Source organism: Sprattus sprattus (assembly GCF_963457725.1).
Source record: "Sprattus sprattus genome assembly, chromosome: 10".
Taxonomy (NCBI): Eukaryota; Metazoa; Chordata; class Actinopteri; order Clupeiformes; family Clupeidae; genus Sprattus; species Sprattus sprattus.
Window position 1 is genome coordinate 25,629,809 of NC_137908.1, and position 23,757 is coordinate 25,653,565.

A 23,757-nucleotide genomic window follows, 5' to 3' on the forward strand; every position below is an offset into this window, starting at 1 on the left:
TTCTCTGATGAGTCCAATTTTCAGCTTTGCCCAACACATGGTCGTCTGATGGTTAGACGGAGACCTGGAGAGGCCTACAAGCCACAGAGTCTTGCACCTACTGTGAAATTGGACTCATCAGAGAAGACGAACTAGGAGACCCTCCAGTCGGCTTTGGTTCAATCCTTATGGTCTTTTACAAACCTCAGCCAGGCAAAGTACAACGTTGTCCCGGAAGAAAAACTTGCTTCCTTTTGCTCTGACAATGTTCCCCAACTCTGAGAAGTGTTTTTTCCAGCAGGGCAATGCTCCATGCCACACAGCCAGGCCAGTAAAGGTGTGGATGGAGTATCACCAGATCAGGACCCTGTCATGGCCAGCCCAATTTCGAGACCTGAATCCCATAAAGAAAACTCTGAAATGTGATCAAGAGGAAGATGGATGGTCACAAGCCATGAAAAGAAGCCGAGCTGCTTGAATTCTTGCGCCAGGAGTAGCATAAAGTCACCCAACGGCAATGTGAAAGACTGGTGGAGAGCATGCCAAGACACATGAAAGTTGTGATTTTAAATCAAGGTTATTCCACCAAATATTGATTTCTGAACTCTTCCTAAGTTATAGCATTAGTATTGTGTAGTTTAAAAATGAATATGAGCTTGTTTTCTTTGCATTATTCGAGATCTGAAGACACTGCATCTTTTTTGCTATTTTGACCAATTGTCATTTTTCTGCAAATAAATGATCTAAATGACAATATTTGTATTTGAAATTTGGTAGGAATGTTGCCAGTAGGTTATAGAATAAAACTAAAATGTACATTTTACTTTAACACATACCAATAAATAGTAAAACCAGAGAAACTGATCATTTTGAAGTGGTCTCTTAATTTTTTCCGCGGCTGTATATATATACGGAGTATACCCACTTATTTTTCAGTCAGCATTGGGTATACCCACTTCTCAAAACAGGGTGTTTATCCTGTGCTGTATGAATAAATAAAAAGTATACCCACTTCTCCAGGGACCACTACACCACTGTGAATGTCGATATGTAATGGTATGGTGTTATTGAAACTTACTACGTGTAAAAAAGACTAGAAATTGAACGTTTATTATTCGAGTCTAAAGTTTCTAATGTTGCCTCTGGCGCCTTTACGTGAACATAATTAAAACGTCACATAAGTCCACTAAACAATTCCCAATTCGCACGCTCCAATAACAGAAGATAAATACCCCAGAGGAGGGAGGAATGATAAACCAGGTACTTGCTCGCACCGATGAGCTAGCTCCTTACCAGCAACGTGGCTAAGCGGTTACACACAGGTAAACAGTACCATTAACCTGAAGAGGGCAGGTTCGAAGCTCGCGAAGCACGTGCAAGATTTCAAAATCTACCTGAAAAGACACAGGATAGATATTCACGAGTGGCAAACATGTCCCAAGTTGCGAAATGACTATCTCAATATCAGAGTAACCCCGACTCTGTATAATTACATGCCAAAAGTGAATCTCAAGAACATTACAGAGAGGAAGCTCCGGAATATGAGTGGAACAGCCTCCAAAATACATTGCAACCCTCGAACTCTGCAAATGAAAGGCAAAGCAAGAATCGTGATATCCCCGAAATCAAAACCCTAAAGACAGAACTCTGAAAACCGAAGGCGAATCAAGAAATGTGATAACCCCGGAGCAAAACCCTAAAGACAGAATATTAATTAAATTATTATCGTGTACATTTTAATTTCGTTTTTATGGGGCAATAGCTGTAAATGGGAGGGGATACGTTTTGTCAGTTGAAAGCTGACCTATAGACAGAATCTCATTCCGTCTCATCACAAGACGTTTTAATTCAATTCCTTGTCGTTTTCAACCAATGGCTGCAGCAGGGTGTTTGTGGCTAGACTGCTGGCAGTCAATATGCTAATAAGAGCATTTCGCACCTCTGTCAGTGGGAGGTGAGAATGCTAAACACATTGGCCCCCCTCCCCTCGCAGGTTCCTTCCCGGGAAATTCCGTCAGTATGCGGCAGACAGATATTTCGGGGGAATATCCGCGATCAGCCAGGAATGGTGATCATTCGCGGCTGTATCACAGCGTATACGGGCCTGATAATCTTGCTTTTCATGCAGTGTGGGAATTACATCATATCCTACCAGAGCACATGGCAAACAAGAGCAAGTGTAAGGAGTTACAGCATATCCTGCCTGAGCACATGGAGGAAGTACAGCATATCCTGCCTGAGCACATCTCAATTACATCATATCCTGCCTGAGCACATTTAAATTACATCATATCCTGCCTGAGCACATGGCAAACATGAGCAAGCAGCCACTGGGACCATCAGACATGTGGTCAGCATAAGCTTCCACATGGTAACCGTATCATGGTAACCGTATCATGGTAACAAAGGATAGGTCCTCACCCTGGCATCCCTCAAGACACCTAGGATCAGGAAGCAAACTGAGGTGGGGGTGACTGCAACTAATTATAGCATGGGAATAAGGATAGGCCATTTGAGAACCATCTCGGGCAGCAGGTCAGGGGAGCTAGTTATCATACAGAAGAACAAAAGGTTGCCAGACCTGACTGTATTAGACGCCTAGCTCATTTATATGAAGAGCCTAGGATGTATACTGTATATGGCTAGAGTTTGAGATGCTTGTTTGTGGAACCTACACCCCTGAATCTGGAGTATGTTTCACAAGCTTTATGAAGGCTCTTTACTGGAATCAAAAATGGCTGCATCAACCACAAGGAATGTCCTTTTTGTCTGACACGAGCATCAGCCAGACATGTCTCAGAACCGTGTGACTGCATTCAAAAGCTTCCATTTCCTGTAATGAGCCAACTCTCAACTCTCGGAGTTACAGCTTCCTGATCAATCCGTTGGCGTTCTAGATCTTCCCACAAGAGCGATCTCTTGCCTCAGGGAAGCCTCTTGAAAAGAAATTGAGCACATCTCTGAGCTCTTACGTCAGAAACAAAGAGTTTGGCCTCAGAAGTATGAAGGACCACATAAGCCATACTCTACTTTAGACCACTGGGACTCAGAAGTAGTGCTTGAAACAGGTCTGTAAGAGAGAGGGAGAGAGAGAGAGAGAAGGAAGAGATGTTGTTTCTAAGTCCACAGAGTGTGGACCCAAACAATATGGCTCGTGTAGTTACCTTAGTAAATCTTCAAGCCAATCAGAAAGCTGAAGCAGATCTGATCCCTTCTTCTTTCTTTTCTCCATGTGGCGAGGCCTAAAGCCTATTTGAGAAGTTTTTTTGTTCCTTTTGTCTGATTTAAGCTTGTGTGTTTCACAAAGCAGAATCCGCCTCAGGAGAGTTAGTGCCGTCTGGCTAGATGTAGGTTCCCGGGGGGGGGGGGGCAGGCACCTATGAAGCGATGCATTACACATTTCACTATCAACAAGCAGATGTGCACGGTTTGTGTGTGTGTGTGAGGGTTTTTTTTGGTCAACAAAAGGTATTTCAGCCATCGGGTCCACAGAATCTGCTACCTTCCATTACAGAGAGGAGAGGAGGAGGAACTAACGGGGCGGGTGAAACATTTATGTGCCGCTGCATTTGCTAGGGATGTCACAGTGACGAGGTTTCATAAGCGAGTTCGGAGCACAAAGGGTGAGCGCCAGACGCTAAGACTCTCTCTGCTGGCGCTGGGGCTTTGCCCACTATTTAGTTTCTGTCCTCATTTGTTTGTTTGTTTGTTTGTCTCTAGCTGTCTCGCTCCCCTTCCTTGCTGCTGTGTCAAGCACAATAAATAGCCCTAAGCCATGCAGTGATAAATCTCTCCTTTCTCTCCTTACCTCCTCGCCACTCTTTCTTTTCTCTTTCTCCATTGTCCTCTCTCCATTTCTTTGTCTCCCTCTCTCTCTCGCTATTTCCCTATATCTATCTTTCTTTCACCCCCCACATCTCTCTTTTTCTCTCTCTCTCTGTCTCAATCTCTTTTTCTTTCTTCTCTTTCTTCATCTCTCTCCTCCTCTCTGTCTCTTCACATCTCTCTCTCTCTCTCTCTTTCCCTCTTCTTCCCTCTCTCATTCCTCCCCACAGGTAGGCCCTCAGCCACAGGCACAGGCACGCTGCAGATCTACCTGACGGACGTGAACGATAACGCCCCCTCGCTGCAGCCCATGGAAGCGCAGGTGTGCGAGCGTTCGCGCTATGGCTCCAGGGTCAACCTGACTGCCACAGACCCAGACGCAGAGCAGAGCGCTGGGCCCTTTAACTTCGAGCTGCCTCCCTACCCTCCGTCTGTGCGCCGCAACTGGACCATCACACAGTTCAATGGTACATGAATGAATCAATGAAAAAATGAATTAATTAATTAATGAGTGAATTAATAAATTATAAAGTTTCTTAAGATATAATGTAGTAAATGATCCAAATAGACACACAAACTTGAACATGAAATTAAGTACCATCTATCAAGTATGACCAATTACAAATACACTGACGTAAATTATTCAACTCCCCTGAATTCATTACTATTTGTTGTTTCACATAAGATACTCAGACATATTTTCCCAATCAGTATTTTCATTGTGGACATTTCTGATATGAGTATATCTCTAAATAATCGATGCGGGGTCACTATTTGGCAAGATCAAGATACTGCTTACTACTCATTAATCTGACTAATGAGTTACTTACATCTATAACTGGCTATAGGGAGCCGTATTGTAAAGTTTAGAATACATCACCATCTATTGATGAGTTACTACCATTTATAACTGGCAAAAGGGAGCCTTATTATGAAGTGTGAAATGTATCACCATTTATTAATGGGTCACTACCATTTATAACTGGCAAAAGGGTAGTCTTATTGAAAAGTGGTTCCTCATTAATACTTGGTAGATAACCTCTTTAACAAACACAATAATATTTACGATAACAACCTAAAGTCTTTTGTGAGACAGTACCAGCTTTGCACGTTGTTCTTCAGTATTATTACTTCTTGGTAGAATCTTAGGATGCTATGTGTTCGAGTGATGCTGGCTGAGCTGAAGTAGATGTTATCTGATACGGTAGCTGTAACGGGGAATGTCACCTCACAGAGTAACTCTTCAGGCACAGGCCTGTGTGGCTTCAACCAGGACGCCTCACCATCAGAGACTCCACTCTTATCTCCCATTCAGTTTTTGCCTGCGTTTTCATTTCTCTACTTCACATGCTCTGCACATTACCCTGAATAGAAGTGCGAGTTCTCGAGTCTCGCATAGACGTGTGATGCGGGATGATAGAAGCTTGAACAAGACCCGACTGAGGTGATGTATAAATAGGATGCTTTGATTAACAGACGTGTCTCTGTGCTCAGGCATCAGCTTTAAGAAAATAAATAAATTAAGAATCAAAATCCCAGCTCTGTGGCGCTTTTGATGCTCGGGCGGGATTTGACACATTTAGCACCAAAGCCTCTCACAGACTGCTGTGTCTGACGGAGGCAGGAGGGATAGGAGAAAAGTGGGAGACAGGTGTGTCGGTGTCGGTGTTTGTGCTGGCGTTGGCATTGGTGTTGGCGCTGGCATTGGTGATGGTGTTGGTGTTGGTGTTGGTGTTGGTGTTGGTGTTGGTGTTGGTGTTGGTGTTGGTGTTGGTGTTGGTGTTGGTGTTGGTGTGTTGCCTGACACAGAGCCATGTCGTCTCCAGGGGCTCTGCGGGGCTACTACGTGCAGCTGAGGCTGAAGCTGCACTACCTGGAGTCGGGTATGTACAACGTGCCCATCGTGGTGACCGACTCGGGGAACCCGCCCATGTCAAACCGCTCCATCCTAAGGGTGAAGGTGTGCCCGTGCGACGTGGACGGCTACTGCGCGGCCATAGGAGCGGTGGCGGCCACCGGACTGGGCACAGGGGCCATCATCGCCATACTCATATGCATCATCATACTGCTGAGTGAGTACATGGAGAGGAGGGGTGGGTGTGTGTGTATGTGTGTGTGTATGTGTGTGTGTGTGTGTGTGTGTGTGTGTGTGTGTGTGTGTGTGTGTGTGTGTGTGTGATTGTTTGTGTGTGTGTGTGTGTGTGTGTGTGTCTGTGTGTGTGTTTGTTTGTGTCTGTGTGTGTGTTTGTTTGTGTCTGTGTGTGTGTTTGTTTGTGTGTATGTGTGTGTGTGGGCTTGTTTGTGTGTGCATGTGTGTCTGTGTGTCATTCTTCAATGACCTGGGTGTGAGTATAAGAGATGGTGTAGTTTGTGTGCTGAAGTATATTATAGTGTGTAGTGGTGGCAAGACTTGAAATGAAAAAGAAATGAGATGTATTGTTTTCTCTATAGAATTCTTAGAGAATTATTTTCAGAATATCTTCTATTGAGACGTGTTGATTAGAAAATGCTTGTGTGTGTGTCTGTGTGTCTGTGTGTCTGTGTCTGTGTGTGTGTGTGTGTGTGTGTGTGTGTGTGTGTGTGTGTGTGTGTGTGTGTGTGTGTGTGTGTGTGTGTGTGTGTGTGTGTGTGTGTGTGTGTGTGTGTGTGTGCGTGCGCGCGTGTGTGTCTAGGTATGGTGCTGCTCTTTGTGGTGTGGATGAAGCGACGAGAGAAAGAGAGGCAGACGAAGCCGCTGCTCATCGACCCAGAAGACGACGTGAGGGACAACATCCTGAAATATGACGAGGAAGGAGGAGGGGAGGAGGACCAGGTCAGAGCCACAGCCCTTCTGTCTGTCTGCCCCTGATGCTGTCTGTCTGTCTGCCCCTGATGCTGTCTGTCTGCCCCTCATGTTGTCTGCCCCTGATGCTGTCTGCCTGCCCCTCATGCTGTCTGTCTACCCCTGATGCTGTCTGTCTGCCTGCCCCTGATGCTGTCTGTCTGTCTGCCCCTGATGCTGTCTGTCTGTCTGCCCCTGATGCTGTCTGTCTGCCCCTCATGTTGTCTGCCCCTGATGCTGTCTGCCTGCCCCTCATGCTGTCTGTCTACCCCTGATGCTGTCTGTCTGTCTGCCCCTGATGCTGTCTGTCTGTCTGCCCCTGATGCTGTCTGTCTGTCTGCCCCTGATGCTGTCTGTCTGTCTGCCCCTGATGCTGTCTGCCTGCCCCTCATGTTGTCTGCCCCTGATGCTGTCTGCCTGCCCCTCATGCTGTCTGTCTACCCCTGATGCTGTCTGTCTGCCTGCCCCTCATGCTCTCTGTCTGCCTGCCCTCATGCTGTCTGTCGGCCTGCCCCTCATGCTGTCTGTCTGCCCCTCATGCTGTCTGCCTGCCCCTCATGCTGTCTGTCTACCCCTGATGCTGTCTGTCGGCCTGCCCCTCATGCTCTCTGTCTGCCCCTCATGCTGTCTGTCTGCCCCTCATGCTGTCTGTCTGTCTGCCCCTCATGCTGTATGTCTGCCCCTCATGCTGTCTGCCTGCCCCTCATGCTGTCTGTCTGTCTACCCCTGATGCTGTCTGTCTGCCTGCCCCTCATGCTCTCTGTCTGCCCCTCATGCTGTCTGTCTGTCTGCCCGTCATGCTGTCTGCCTGCCCCTCATGCTGTCTGTCTACCCCTGATGCTGTCTGTCTGTCTGCCCCTCATGCTGTCTGTCTGTCTGCCCGTCATGCTGTCTGTCTGCCCCTCATGCTGTCTGTCTGTCTGCCCGTCATGCTGTCTGCCTGCCCCTCATGCTGTCTGCCTGCCCCTCATGCTGTCTGTCTACCCCTGATGCTGTCTGTCTGTCTGCCCCTCATGCTGTCTGTCGGCCTGCCCCTCATGCTGTCTGTCTGCCCCTCATGCTGTCTGCCTGCCCCTCATGCTGTCTGTCTACCCCTGATGCTGTCTGTCGGCCTGCCCCTCATGCTCTCTGTCTGCCCCTCATGCTGTCTGTCTGCCCCTCATGCTGTCTGTCTGTCTGCCCCTCATGCTGTATGTCTGCCCCTCATGCTGTCTGCCTGCCCCTCATGCTGTCTGTCTGTCTACCCCTGATGCTGTCTGTCTGCCTGCCCCTCATGCACTCTGTCTGCCCCTCATGCTGTCTGTCTGTCTGCCCGTCATGCTGTCTGCCTGCCCCTCATGCTGTCTGTCTACCCCTGATGCTGTCTGTCTGTCTGCCCCTCATGCTGTCTGTCTGTCTGCCCGTCATGCTGTCTGCCTGCCCCTCATGCTGTCTGCCTGCCCCTCATGCTGTCTGTCTACCCCTGATGCTGTCTGTCTGTCTGCCCCTCATGCTGTCTGTCTGTCTGCCCCTCATGCTGTATGTCTGTCTGCCCGTCATGCTGTCTGTCTACCCCTGATGCTGTCTGTCTGCCCCTCATGCTGTATGTCTGTCTGCCCGTCATGCTGTCTGTCTACCCCTGATGCTGTCTGTCTGCCCCTCATGCTGTATGTCTGTCTGCCCCTCATGCTGTCTGTCTACCCCTGATGCTGTCTGTCTGCCCCTCATGCTGTATGTCTGTCTGCCCCTCATGCTGTCTGTCTACCCCTGATGCTGTCTGTCTGCCCCTCATGCTGTATGTCTGTCTGCCCCTCATGCTGTCTGTCTACCCCTGATGCTGTCTGTCTGCCCCTCATGCTGTCTGTCTGTCTGCCCCTCATGCTGTCTGTCTGTCTGCCCGTCATGCTGTCTGCCTGCCCCTCATGCTGTCTGTCTGTCTGCCCCTCATGCTGGTTTGGAGGCCTGTTGAGGCTCCTGTGCTGAAGCCACATGCGACTGGCCTTCTTTGTGTGTCAGTCATTCTGATGGATAATGTATTCATTCAGTCACATGTTTATGTATGTCAGCATTTGTACAAGCTTCCGAGCCTGAGTGCGTCTATCTCCAAAGGGCTGCTTGTCTAAATGTGGCAGTGATATTGTGTGTTTGTGTGTTTATCCATCTGTGCAAATACTTGTATTGGTTTGTATTTGTGTCTGCTTATCTGACATTAACCCTGAAATGTTTGTTCAGGTTTCTGCATCTCATTGCTGTGAATGTATGTGTCTTACCCACCTCTGTGTGTGTATGTGTGTGTGTATGTTTGTGTGGTTGTACAGACTCATGTTCTTGTGTCTGTTCATGTGTGCATGTGTGTGTTCATATCCATTGTGTGTATTTGATCTCACCCATCGTGTGTATTTGTGTGTTCAGACGCATGGCCAGAGTGTGACTGTGTGTGTGTGTGCGTGCCTGCCTGCCTGCCTGCCTGCCTGCCTGCCTGCCTGCGTGCGTGCGTGCGTGCGTGCGTGCGTGCGTGCGTGCGTGCGTGCCTGTGCGTGTGCTTGTGATTGACCGTGTCTATCTGGCCTTCTCTGCAGGACTATGACCTGAGCCAGCTTCAGCAGCCTGAGTCCCTGGACCACATCATGGGCAAACCGACAGGTGTGAGGCGGGTGGACGAGAGGCCCATCATCACTGAGTCCCAGTACCCAGCCAGGTCCACCCTGCCCCACCCCGGGGACATAGGAGACTTCATCCATGATGTACGTCACTCTGACATACACATACTTTAGATATAGGGTAGATCACATGTTCATACGTGCAGGGTACTGTAGATTTAGATACATTACATGCATGAGATTTGTTTCTCTTGTTTCTCTGCCCTTATGTAGATGACATACATTTGGTGGGGTAGTGTAGACAGAGACATTAGATAGATCACTGTTAGGTGAAAATTCACTCAAGTTACCTCAGAATTCCGAAGTTGCATACAAGTTTATTTATTAAACAACAACAACTAGCTTGTCGGGCTCACCCACGTCCTGGCAGGCCAGAGAGAGGCACGGGTCCTATCTCAGAGAGAAAGGGAGCCCAGGCTCATTCCCAGACTGCAGCAGACGAGCGAGAAGCAAAATGAAATACACCACACAAGGTTTACATAGATAGAAATAAGCGTTCTCTGACGCCAGAACAATTTGTCAGCAGGGATAACCACGTGGTGGGCCTCTGATGTCCAAGGTCAGCTTACTATGCTTCCTGTCTATCAAAGATGTCAGTTTTTCACAAGGTCGAAAGAAGCACAGTTCGACCCTTCTTATTACCTCTGACTAGGGATGCAAATGATTAATCGACTTTAGATTAATTGTCGATTAAGAGGTTGCTCGATCAAAATGTATTAATCACGATTAATCGCTAGAGGGCGCTAGCGCGAGAGACCGGTTGAAAAACAAAATGAAGCGAGTGAAAAGAAGTGCGGTGTGGGACCACTTCAACATTGTTAATTCAGGCAAAGAAGTCAAATGTTCTCTGTGTAATGCGGTATTGAAATACAATAGTTCCACTAGCTCACTCAGTTATCATTTGAACACCGTGCATGCTGCTGTCCTGCATGGCACCACCAGTTCACCTGGTCAACCTAAAATCACAGCTACACTGTATTATACCTTCTCTCGCTCACTGCCGCAAGTTAAGGCTTAAAACTCAGGTTAGCTGTTAGCTCGTTAGCGGGCTAGCTCACCTTGCTATGAATGTGAATATCTCTGTCTACTCCCGCGCTAACGTGTGCCCGCGAGTTTGGCTCATGAGAGTTAGTAAGTAGGTAAGTAAGAGTTGAGTTGGCTATTTAGCTTGATAGCGGACTAGCTCACTCAGGCTTAATGATATTATATACCTAGCTCGTTAGCGGGCTAGCTTACCTTTGCCTGATGGCTTGCCATTAAGAATGTAACTACTCTATCCCTCACTACCGTGAGCGCGAGTTAAACTTCAGAGAGTTGTGTTGGCTATTTAGCTTGTAATAGCCTAGATGCAGTATCTTCATAATCTATAGGCTCAATAATATTCTGTTTGGCTCTCTATTTAATTTCTTCTATTCTTTTTTTTTTATGTCTGTTTCAAATGCAAGAACTGAGCCAGTCTATAATGTATTTAGCTTGATTAGCTTGATAGCGGACTAGCTCACTCAGGCTTAATGATATTATATACCTAGCTCGTTAGCGGGCTAGCTTACCTTTGCCTGATGGCTTGCCATTAAGAATGTAACTACTCTATGCCTCACTACCGTGAGCGCGAGTTAAACTTCAGAGAGTTGTGTTGGCTATTTAGCTTGTAATAGCCTAGATGCAGTTTCTTCATAATCTATAGGCTCAATAATATTCTGTTTGGCTCTCTATTTAATTTCTTCTATTCTTTTTTTTTTTTATGTCTGTTTCAAATGCAAGAACTGAGCCAGTCCATAATTTATTTCTTTGTTTTAAATTAAAGAATGTATTTTGTTATACCATAAAAAAACTTTTCTGCTTTCTTTTCCTAATGCATAATTACTTGAGGAATGTATAATAGAATAGAATAGAATATAATTATCATAATGTAATGTAATATAATAACTCAACTATTTAGCTGATATTTGTAAAGGCCCTATTGAAGCACTGAAACTCAGGTGAAAAACGCCGCTTATCAATTAATCGAAAGTCGACCGATAAGATTATCAACTAATGATTAATGAATTAATCGATAATTTGCATCCCTACCTCTGACCCAATCATGCTCTTGCACATATGCAGTCTAAGTGACACCTAATAACCTAAGTTACACACAAACAGAAACACAGAAAAGCCATGTTCCTGCTTACATGAGCACATGATTCATACAAGCTAATTGGCACTTGATTAATATATTCTTAAGTCATTAACAGTATTTCAAAATGATCTCCTTCAATTACTCTACGATCATCACTTTGAGATTTGGGTTATCGATGTGATGTGTTTTTGATTCATGTTTGTTTGGATATAATATAGTGTTTTGTATTTTCATCGAATGGTTTGGTTTGTGATTTGGATGTTAATACAAGACATGCTCAACGCTCGGAGCATCTGTGTTAACCTTGTTTATTTTTAATGGCAGGTATTTTTAAAAGTTACATGATGTTATCGAATGTATTTGCAAACAACATGGATGTCTGGTAAATTATCAATTATGAGTTGCAGGCAATCACACGCACACAGATGCACTATTCTCCACGTGTGTGTGTGTGTGTGTGTGTGTGTGTGTGTGTGTGTGTGTGTGTGTGTTTAAAACTAGAACATAGCCTCAGGGACAGATTAACCATACACATTAATCTCACTGTAAGCAGCACTTTGCAGTCAGTGCCTTAACCAACAAAGCAGGATCCACCACATGCACTGCACTATACTGCAGCTGGGTGAGCTGAGATCCGTCACAAAAACCTCTTGATACTCATTCCTCACACAAATAGATGTAGAAACAGTGTGTAATGGCATATAACGCAGAGCTGTGTAGCGGTGGCCTGGGAGTGTACATGGGCAAATCAAATACTACTACAAACAGTTGATGGCTTTGGCACAAGCATCCTAGAGTTACAGCATGGGATGTTTCAACACAGGATATTTCTGAGGTTTTCTGTCAGGGTGTTATCACAGAGAGTTCACACACAGGCACAGGTGTGTGTGTGGTTGGTTGGTTGGTTGCATTTGTCTGTGCACCTGTGTTTGGCCCATCTACGGCCTCGGAGTTTCAGCAAATATTTGACTATATGGGAATATGCGTCATTTCATCACAATAACAATGTGTTTATGTGTGTGTGTGTGTGTGTGTGTGTGTGTGTGTGTGTGTGTGTGTGTGTGTGTGTGTCTGTGTGTGTGTGTGTGTGTGTCGGTGTGTGTGCCGCTGTCTGGTCCCACCTGCAGGGCCTGAGAGCGGCGGACAACGACCCCACGGCCCCTCCTTACGACTCGCTACTGGTGTTCGACTACGAGGGCAGCGGCTCGACCGCCGGCTCGGTCAGCTCACTGGACACCTCCAGCTCTGGCGACCAAGACTACGACTACCTCAACGACTGGGGCCCCCGCTTCAAGAAGCTGGCAGACCTCTACGCCGGCGGGGAGGAGGACTGAAGGCCTACTGTCACCTCCCTACACACACTCCAACAACCCCCCCCCCCCCCCCCCAATCACTCCAGCCTGGGGGTGACAAGAGGAGAAAGAGGGGTAGGAGAGAGAGGAGAGGGAGGAGGAGGAGGAGGAGGAGGAGGAGGAACAGGGCGGAGCTGTTTAGGGTTAAAGACCACTACGAGTGGAAAAAGGAAACAGCTGATGTGCTATTGTGCTTATATTGCTAGCTAGTATACAGTACACTGGGCATGTGCTGTAGAATGGCCAGGCCTAAAGGGACCTACAAATAGTCTCTGGCTTTGGTTTTTAGATCAGCCTTTTGTGTGTGCAGCGAGACACTGGATGTTTTTCACTCCTTATGACCAGTTTGATTTTTCAGCAGCAGAGTTAATGGCAACAGAGGGGTGGAGATGCTAGCTGAGTTTTTTGTTTTGTTTCTGGTTTTGTTTTGTGTGCGTTTCACTTTATTAATGGAGGGAATCGAGGGGGTAAGGCCATAACTCTCCCTCCTCTCTCTATCTCTGTCTTTCAACTTGAATTTGATTGGAGCAGAAGCACTGTCGTTTCTAAAGTGCCTTTTTGCGGTGTTTTCTACTGGGTTCCTGCCACCTCAGGGTCAGTTGCCATCTTCAGACATTTCTTTTTTGATTTTTCTTTTCGGTGTGCTTGTGCAGCGCATCTCCCTTTTTATCCTCCTCTCTCCAACCCTGCGCTTGCCTTTTATTGCCCTCTATCCCTCTCTCTCTATCCCTCTCTATTACTCTCTCTCTCTCTCTTGCTCTCTCTCTCTCTCTCTCTCTCTCTCCTCTCATCTTACCATAGAGCACTCTGTCAGCAACAGATGAAACTAAACAAAGAAAAACAAAAAACAAACAAAAAAACAAAACAGCGAGTCACCATTCCGGTGCTGAAGATGAGAGACAGTCCTCTGTGCCGTAAGCGACTGGCCTGGTCCTGGTCCTGGTCGGGATCCAGCTTTCATTGTCTTAATGACTGGGCTGTCTGTCAGCCCCCCTCCCCCCACGCCACCCCACCCATCATGGACTACTGAAGCTGAAATATGTGAATTGTGATTATTTTTCTTTTGGGTTAGGGGATGGTGGTGGTGGGGTGGGGTTTACTCTGACAGACCAAGGCTCCAGCCCAGACATTTGCCTGCCTTGTTAACATTTGTTTTTGAGGGGGGGATGGGGGGAGGGGGGTGTTGTTTTGCTCTCTTATTTGTACAGCTGAATTAGGCATGATGTGTAGTGAGATGGTGAAGACGACTCGAAAGCGGTTCAAACACGGGGTGGGGGGGGGGGGGGGGGGGCTCTGGAGAGAATGCGTTCACTTGAAATGCATTCTTTCTTTCGTCTCGAACATTCCCCTTTTATAGGTTAACTACTGCATGATTTCTTACAAAAAAAAAAAAAAACAGTGTTTCTCAACGCACCTGTTTTGGTGTGGTCAGAATGTGAGAAGTAGTTGGCGAAGAACATATACAACTATAATCTGTAAAAAGAAAATGCTGTAAAATACCTATTTTTTAAGGTTACCTGAAAAAAATACATTTGCTGCTCTCAAGCTCTTGAATGGGCTAAATGACAATGTTTGCGCCCAATAGTTTTAATTGTGTGTGAATGTCTGTGTGTTTGTGTGTGTGTCACATGTATGCACTCATGTGAAAATATCTGGGTGCACCTCTAGGCAGAGATTTGTATGTGAATGTGTGTGTGAGTGCATTTGTGTATGCGATGTATATGGGTATGTATGCAATTTGTATGCTTTACTCGGTTTTCTTTTTGTATTCTGTTGATTAATTGGCCTAGGTTGATTAATTGACCTAGGTTGATTAGTTGGCCTAGGTTGATTAGATGGCCTAGGTTGGGCTGTGGCTTTGATCTTGATCCAGTCTGATTGTTTTGAGATCCCCCCCCCCTCCCCCCCACCCCATATGGAGAGTCCCAGCCTGCCTGCGTCCAGTTGGGCCGTTCAGAGACAGCGGAGCGAGCCTGTGAGGAGGGGCGTACCGATATGCCTGCTTACAACAATGCCATCCCTCTCTCCGTGTACCTGATTACTTTCCATCACTAATCTGACTACTGGATACGTGCTTTAGAAAATAAATGAAATCTTTTTTTGCAAAAGGGGTGACTCTTCTCTTTTCCTTGCTTTGTATGCCTTACTACCTTGTTAAGGCCTCAATATACTTCTGCATCCTTCTCCGTCCTCGAAAAAAATGGGCGGGCGGTGGATCCAGAAACATTTTAACGTACTAATCAGCCCTACATACTACCCCGACGGCTATGCGTGCTGAAACCTTTTCAAGGTTAGATCACTGGGTGGGGTAACAACTGTTTGTCGAGGCCGGAGCTACCCCATTGCCTCTTTGTTAGAAGTCTTTGATTGTTTTTCCTCCCTCCTCCCATCTGTCACTTACCTGAAAGCTACCTCTGGACCTGTCGAGCAGGTGTCGTCACATAGGCCTTGGCATGTAGCTTAGTCATTACTGGCATGTCTAATGCTTTATAATCACTTGAGAAGGCAAATGTATCTCCATCGTGGTGGTAATGTTTTTGTGAAAAACATAGTAGCGATCTATAACAAAACGATATGCTTATCTTACATACAATATAGAAACTATTATAAAACGATCCAATAAAATGAATACGTTCTTATTTTCTTTGGTATTTTTGTCACATTTAGATTTGCGATGTTTGCTGGGTAACCTATATATCACTACATTGCTATGACAACGCACTCATTGTTGGCCACGAGACGGTTGCCCTTGTCAAAAAGTGGTAACGTGAATGTGTCACTATGAAACAAAGCATGCACACTTCGAACAAAATTACCCCCCAAACTCTGAGGAAAGGGCCAGAAAAATAAACCCACTGCAATCATCATACCAATCAACATGCAGTGTTATAGTTATATCAGCCACACAACAAGAGCATGCATACACATACATGCCAATAAACATGATTCTGATTCTGATACCTCAACATACAGTTGTGAGACTGCCTTTTCAACCATGAATATGATGGAACACATACAGGAGCACACTCACTTATGATCCTCTGCCTGGACACCTTTAAAGCCCAATTTTCAAGAAGAAGATCTTGGAGAAATCGTTTTTTTGTGTGTGGTAGTCGTCTATTGTTTAAATACCCGACTCCCGGCATTCCTCACATACAGCGAACGATGGCAACTAACAGACAAGGGTTGATGGTGGAGCTGGACTAGTTTGAGTTATTAGCAGAGGACGTGATTTTAGCGATTTTTTTTGGGCGACAACTACAACAACAACAGAACAGGAGACGGAGGCGCAGGTGGTATGTACGTCCACTAAATTTTCCGCTAAATCAAGCGTTTAGCGTATTCACAACAACTGCTAATGCCGTAAGCCGTAATTCTGCAAGCCATGCGGCTTTGTATTTTACCAAAGTCGTACTAAAACATGTTGACAGAAAACAGGAAATGTGATGTAGTTTGGAAATGACAAATCACAGCCGAGGGGGTATCCGACTCTCTCCGACTCTTTAAGAAAAGTTAGAAAAAAGCGTTCCTCTCCGACCAGCTCTCCGAGGAATCTCCGAGGGCTCGGATGGGCTTCAACACCTGGGTGAAGGTGTTGCCAAGGCGTGCCAAAGTGTCCCTCTACGACCGCATCGGAGAAGTAAAAAACGGCCTTTAGTTTTACCTTCGTTACTCACCCACTTCCCTTTCTCTTCCCTCTCTCTCACACACACACACACACACACATATCAAGGTGGAAATGTGTGATGTAACCTGTCAAAGTAGGTTTAAAGAGGTTGAACTGTAGACTAGACTGACTATTAAAGATCATGAAAGATAAAGCCCTTAAAGCTCTAACAACTTCATTTTCTATCTCTCTGTAATCCATGTGTATAAATAGGATCCATATGACAATTCTTATTTTACTCACACTCTGCCCTCTCCCATGTTAATATCCCTGTGTGTGTGTGTGTGTGTTGTGTGTGTGTGTGTGTGTGTGTGTGTGTGTGTGTGTGTGTGTGTGTGTGTGCACAATTGCCCATTTCCAGACGCACAGCTTCAGTATGTGGGCTATCATCCATCTGACCAGTTTAGGGAGAGGACCCGTGTCTGTCTCTGTGGTTTCAATTAGTCAGCCATGACCAAGCCCATGGGCTTTCTGCCTCTCCTTGGCTGTGTTCATCAATTAGACCCGTGATTAATCCCTGAATTTAATCTCATCAGGCACAGCCTGCAATTACACACCCCTGAGATAGAGTGGGGTGGGGGTGGGGGGAGAGTGAGAGTGAGAAAGCAAAAGGAAGAGTGGGAGAGAGAAAAAGAGAGTGAGAGAGGTAGACAGAGAGAAAAAGGAAACCAAGAGGATAAGGGAGAAAAAGAGAGAGAGGGAGATCCTGAGTGAATGAGTGGTTGAGTGGTAGAGAATGCAAATGAGTGCAAGTCAGGTGGCTAGAGAGAAGAGCCAAACTCAGACCAACAGGGAATTTGAATATCAGGCGAGCAACTACGCATCCAAATGCCTGCGAGTCTCAATGTGATCTGGCAGCGGATGTGCCCAGTGGAATCCACATTTGACATCCTTAATTGAAAGAGAGGGATTCCAGACTAGCTAGTGGTTAGTTTGTGGAACAGGGAACTCTAGCTTCAGAACCTACTCAATTTCTTGGAATCTAAAATCTAGAGTTGCATAATTCTTCTCCTTCCTTAGAGAGGACGCATTCAACTGTGTGAGCAAAATTGGCGATGATTTTTTTGAGCCTCTTATAATGTTACTTTAAAATTACAAAAGTATATGAGTTATGCCTATCATGATAAGCCTTGTGGTAAAGCATGCAGGTTGGTATCAGTGGCTGTAACCTTGTCAGTATTTCCCTGTAGAAAAAGGATCATGCTATTGCTGTCAATATCAATAGCACTGCGGTGAAGGGAAGCACTGCAGGATGAAAGAAGACATGCCGGTTTCCCCTCTTGTTTAGTGAGTTTTTTTAAATTGGGTTGAAAGGGCTACTAGCTCTTAAAATACCATTAAGTCGTCTATGAGATTACTCTCCAATTAAGTTCAAACGGAACACGTCATCATCCTAAGGGAAATAGCTGCAAGGGTTTTGTAAAAAACACACATGCGCTCACAACAAAAAGACTATTAAGGGATCCTCCAAAAAGAGTAAGTCGTACAAACGTAAAAGAATAAAAAGGAGAAACATCCCCTTTGCTTCTATGCCTGGGAGCCTTAAGACTGTACCCCAAGGCCATAAACTGAAACAAGCGAGTGGCTATGAATGACAATGATGTTGTTTGCCTTCCTAAACAAATACTTTTCCACACAATATTACATTTGTTTCTCTTCCTACTTCTCATAAGCCAAAGGAAATGGGTGGATGCAGAGATAGTTCAGCTCAGCTGCCACAGCCATTTACATATTGGTGGATAAGAGAGACAAACTCTGACTTATCGTGACTGCTTGGCTAAGCAGCGAGTAACTAATGCAATAAAAGCCACAACTAGATGCTATCAAATCTAAATAATAAAAATCAACAACATAACTTCAGCAGCCTTGGTAATTTTTTTGGTATTATTCAAGCACATTTCTGTGGTTTTTTCATAAAATGGGAGAGTGTAGTCGATAGTCATTGTCAATAAGAAAGATTTATGTTCAGTATCACATTAGTTTCAAAAGAAAAGTAGCAATGGGCAGAGATGAAAGTTGAGACGCCTTGATGAATCATTCATCGTAAACACAGTGGCGTGACTGGTTTTACCCACCGCCCACCGCCCACCGGCCCACAACCCACGGCCTGAGTGAGGTATAAATAAAGTTGACCTTTCTTGAAGTGGTGCACGAGCTTCATTTCCTGCCGCCGATGAAGACTGAAATCTCAGGGGCCATCAGCTGGAACAATCCAGTTTGGAAATGACTTGCTAACACTGTGGTACATGCACGCTAGGCCAGAGGAGCGTAGTGGAGACTGGAGTGTGTGTGTGTGTGTGTGTGTGTGTGTGTGTGTGTGTGTGTGTGTGTGTGTGTGTGTGTGTGTGTGTGTGTGTGTGTGTGTGTGTGTGTGTGTGTCTGTGTGTCTGTGTGTTTGTGTGTCTGTGTGTGTGTGTGTGTGTGTGTGTGTGTGTGTGTGTGTGTGTGTGTGTGGAGAGGAGAGGAGACGAAAGGAAAGGAGAGGAGAGGAGGATGTTGGGCAGTATAGCCAAGGTGTTCCTGGGATGGAGAGGAGAGGAGAGGAGAGGAGAGGAGAGGAGAGGAGAGGAGAGCAGAGCAGAGCAGAGGAGAGGAGAGGAGAACGTGGGACAGTGTAGGCAAGGTGTTCCTGGGCTGGATAGGAGAGGAGAGGAGAGGAGAGGAGAGGAGAGGAGAACTTGGGGCAGTGTAGCCGAGGTGTTCCTGACAGCTAGCCTCACACTGTGAATAATAGAGCTGAAGGTAACACTGTAGATGTAGTATGTAGGTAGATGTAGTATGTAGGTAGATGTAGTATGTAGCACGTAGGTAGATGTAGTATGTAGGTAGATGTAGTATGATTGGTAGATGCAGAATATAGGTAAGTATATGCAGGTATTAGAATTCATTCTGAACAACACACATGAGTGTGTCTCATTTGTGTTGTACATGTGTGTTGTTCAGTGTGTATGTGTGTGTGTTTGCGTGCGTGCAAAAGATTGTGCGTGTGTGTGTGTGTGTGTGTGTGTGTGTCTTCACATATACGTTATTCAGCCGTGAAGCGCTGGGAATGGATTTTTTTTTCCTCAAGTCAGCATAAGCCTGTGTGTGTGTGTGTGTGTGTGTGTGTGTGTGTGTGTGTGGGTGGGTGGGTGCCAAAGCGGCTGTGAGGGATTTCATCAGGTTCAGTCGTTCATCATGTCTTCCCCTCCCTCTGTGTCTCCATCCACACCTTATACACACACACACACACAGACACACACACACACAGACACACACACGCACGCACACGCACGCACACACACACGCACGCACACACACACACACACACACACACACACACACACACACACACACACACACACACACACACACACACACACACACACACACACACACACGCGTCAACCATCATCCTAGGTTGAATTACATACAGTAGCATTTTTGGGCCCTCATCCAAAGCCTAACCTTATTAGGATGCCTGCAAACTGACAGTTCTCTCTAGGTTCTTCAGTAAAGCCATCTTCTCAAGGAGGTTTCACTCATCACAGTCCCTCCGTGTGCGAAACCTGTAGCAGCCAGGCTCCTTCAGGCTATTAATTATCACCTTAGGGTAATTAATGTTGGAATGAATTCTTGAGCCCTGCTTTAGGTGACAACCCATCATCATAGGAGGATTGGAAGGGAAGGGAGAAGTGGTACTGACTAACCAAATCAAAAGAGCAACAAACCCCCCATAGCCTTCAGGAGTGACCCCAGCTTATAGTGCTGTGCACAGGATCAGAAACGTGCCCGCACCCCTGCTCAACGCTACTAAAAGTGCTGGTACTGTCGACCCACAGTTCTAAGGGACTATTAGTAGATTTGTTCATGGATTGCAGGGACAATTTAAGGGGTTGCCTACCGCATGCTGACAAAATCAAGGGTTTCTTAATACATCTTAAGGGGTGTTGTATGGAGGAAATGAGAATAAATGCAAGTATATTTCAGAGATGTAAGCTATGCATTTCCAAATGTTTTGAATGTTATGTTATTCTATACCCAAGGGGAAAAAGAAGCAGCAATTCACATACATCTAAAAAACATTAACAAAAAAGCATCCAACTAGTAAACAAAAAATATTTGTTTATTATATTTATATATATATATACACAGTATATACACTATATATTTATAGTATAGGATAGTAGCAAACACTACTTGTTTTTCGTGTGCATGCAACGAGGATGGATGGAATCAAGGACAGACATACATGAGAAATGAGATGAAATTAAAAATATGTATTAAGCACAGCGGTGTGGAAAGGCTACCCAGAGTGGTTTGGAATTTAAAACTTAAGAACCCTTCATTTCTGGAATTTTTTGACGTAATATTTTCAGGCCACGGTAAACAATGGATGACTGTAGCCATGGTTACAGAATCAGTGGATACTAGGCTCCACAGTAAATACAATAAAAATCAAATTAACTTCAAGGCAAGATATGGCTATTAGACATGGCTACATGCAGCTGACCCCACCTGACCTATGACCCATCCCCCAACCCAAACAGGCACAACAGCAACCTTCATTTGGTTTCCATTCATCTGCCTCACAGAACTGACTCTAATTGGTAGCACATCAATAATTAGTGAGAGGCACAGTAATCAATTCAAATGCACCTCTAACAAAACAAAACAACATACGTTGTTATTATTAGCAGGCTGTGTGTTATCCATATCAAATAGTGGGCTGTATGTGTGTGTGTGTGTGTGTGTGTGTGTGTGTGTGTGTGTGTGTGTGTGTGTAGTAACTATGGTGGAATACGCCGTTCCACTGATTTAGCATAATTACAGGTTTTCTGTAATTCCCCGGAAACACAGTGGAAAGACTGTTTTCAGATCTGTAGAGCAATGCATCACTGCCATGATTGCCTTCAGTTGCTTCAGTTGATTCCAGTCCTCCCTCTCGTTCCCCAGATCCCGCTGATTGGTATGACAAATTGGTCCTCATTTATAAAACGTACTTACGCACAGAATTGATCTTAGACTGTGCGTGCGATCAAATCCACGTCTAAGTACAGATTTATAAAAACCGTCTTAGACGTAGAAAAGGACGTATCTCTACGTCTGGTTTTAGTTTGTGTAATTACATTTCCTTGTGGCAATACTGGAGTACTGCAGGAATTTAGAAATCAAAGCGCCGACACGCAGTTTCATCAACGTCAGCACCACCGTCACCATTAGGGCTAATGTTTCGCTCAATAAAATCAATTAAACTATTAGAACAATTCACACATGAATGAGATTCACGTCTAATAGGTATTCCGTTTTAATTTCACAAGTGTAAAACATTTCGCTCAATCTATAGCCTATAGAAAATCTAATAGTGGCTTAGTTTTCATTAGGAGGTATGGCTGCATTGGCGTTGTTAGAGGATATTGCCAACTGCGCAATAAGGAGAGAAAGGGTTTCTTCGTGATCGCGCAGACTTTTTGACACAAGATGATGTATGGCTGATAAGTAGGTACCGCTTGCCGAGAGCGTTGTGCCCAAATGGCCTCTCGTCTACAGAGGCGCACCAGATGCAACCAGGCCGTACACGTTCAGGTTTTGGCTGTTGGATTCCTTGCTACAGGAACGTTCCGAGGAGAAATTGGAGACCAGTCGAGCAATCCCCGTCATCATTAAGCAGAATTTAGCCCGATGTTCTTTGCAGTATTATCCCTCTATATGCCCGCATCCCCGTCATCATTAAGCAGAATTTTGCCGATGTTCTTTTTGTAGTATTATCCCTCTATATGCCCGCATCAATTAGAATTCCATACAGTGCCCAGGAACAGCAAATTGTGAAAGAGGATTTCCTGCGTAAAACAGGGTTGCCAATGTATTCTCATATAGACTGTGCACACTCAAAGAGCCTAGGAAGCCCACTTCAATACAGCACATGCCCGTGCAGGGACGGTAGTGGAGCGCACCAAAGCCATGGTGCTGCTGCCGTAGATGCGGCTACTGGTGCTTCGGAGACGTGTCTACTACATTTCACATACTTTGTTTTTGCCATTACGCCACCAGACAGGCTTTCTAACGATGTTTTTGCCCGAATCTGCTGTTCCATCAGCAGAACGTCGATGTCAGCCTCACTTTAATTCTTCTGTTTACATGTTTCTTTCTTGCTTGCCACTGTCACAGAGAGTTTGTGCATTGAGGATGCGCTCTGTTTGTGCATTGATAATATGCTGATTAGATTAAATGGGGGCGTTTTGAGGGCGGAGATTCAGTTGCGCACATTTTCACGACCATTTGTGATTTATAACCGAATGATTGGCGTACACGTGTTTTTTGTGTGTACGTCTGTTTACTGTGGATCTCACTTACGCTAATTTCAGGAAATGTCTTAGACAAAATGTAGGATGGTTTTTACGCAACGTTTTATAAATGAGGCCCATTGTTTCAAACTAACGTCCATAATCTAAAAACAATAACCACAGCCATCACAGATGCTAAGTTTGCCAGACAACCTAACTGCACTCCTTACTTGGGTTCTACATCCTCCTCTGTGTATGTATAAAAACAAAAGTCATTGGGCCTCATTTATAAAACGTTGCGTAGAAACCATCCTACATTTTGTCTAAAACATTTCCTGAAATGAGCGTAAGTGAGATCTACAGAAAACAGACGTACACACAAAAAACACGTGTACGCCAATCCTTCGGTTATAAATCACAAATGGTCGTGAAATTGTGCGCAACTGAATCTCCGCCCTCAAAACGCCCCTATTTAATCTAATCAGCATATTTTTAATGCACAAACAGAGCGCATCCTCAATGCACAAACTCTCTGTGACAGTGGCAAGCAAGAAAGAAACATGTAAACAGAAGAATTAAAGTGAAGGTGACATCGACGTTCTGCTGATGGAACAGCAGATGCGGGCCAAAACATCGTTAGAAAGCCTGTCTGTTGGCGTAATGGCAAAAGCAAAGTATGTGAAATGTAGTAGACACGTCTCCGAAGCACCAAAAGCCGCATACGGCAGCAGCACCATGGCTTTGGTGCGCTCCACTACCGACCGCGCACGGGCATGTGCTGTATTGAAGTGGGCTTCCTAGGCTGTTTGAAAGTGCACAATCTGGATGAGAATACATTGGGAACCCTGTTTTACACAGGAAATCCTCTTTCACAATTTGCTGTTCCTGGGCACTGTATGGAATTCTAATTGATGCGGGCATATAGAGGGATAATACTGCAAAGAACATCGGGCAAAATTCTGCTTAATGATGACGGGGATGCGGGCATATAGAGGGATAATACTGCAAAGAACATCGGGCAAAATTCTGCTTAATGATGACGGGGATTGCTCGACTGGTCTCCAATTTCTCCTCGGAACGTTCCTGTAGCCA

The 23,757-nt window shown here is 45.4% G+C and overlaps 1 protein-coding gene across 1 annotated transcript in view; it reads left to right on the forward strand.

The window, feature by feature from the left end:
• cdh4 (cadherin 4, type 1, R-cadherin (retinal)) overlaps nucleotides 1-12,717 on the forward strand; it is a gene marked incomplete at both ends in the record, with an annotated part of 216,856 nt that extends 204,139 nt beyond the window's left edge. Inside the window, 5 exons of the mRNA XM_080845652.1 lie at nucleotides 4,035-4,271; nucleotides 5,631-5,876; nucleotides 6,477-6,616; nucleotides 9,184-9,348; nucleotides 12,511-12,717. Coding sequence (XP_080701778.1) covers nucleotides 4,035-4,271; nucleotides 5,631-5,876; nucleotides 6,477-6,616; nucleotides 9,184-9,348; nucleotides 12,511-12,717 — 995 coding nt within the window. The remainder of the gene's footprint in view (nucleotides 1-4,034; nucleotides 4,272-5,630; nucleotides 5,877-6,476; nucleotides 6,617-9,183; nucleotides 9,349-12,510) is intronic.
• Nucleotides 12,718-23,757: the final 11,040 nt, after the last annotated feature.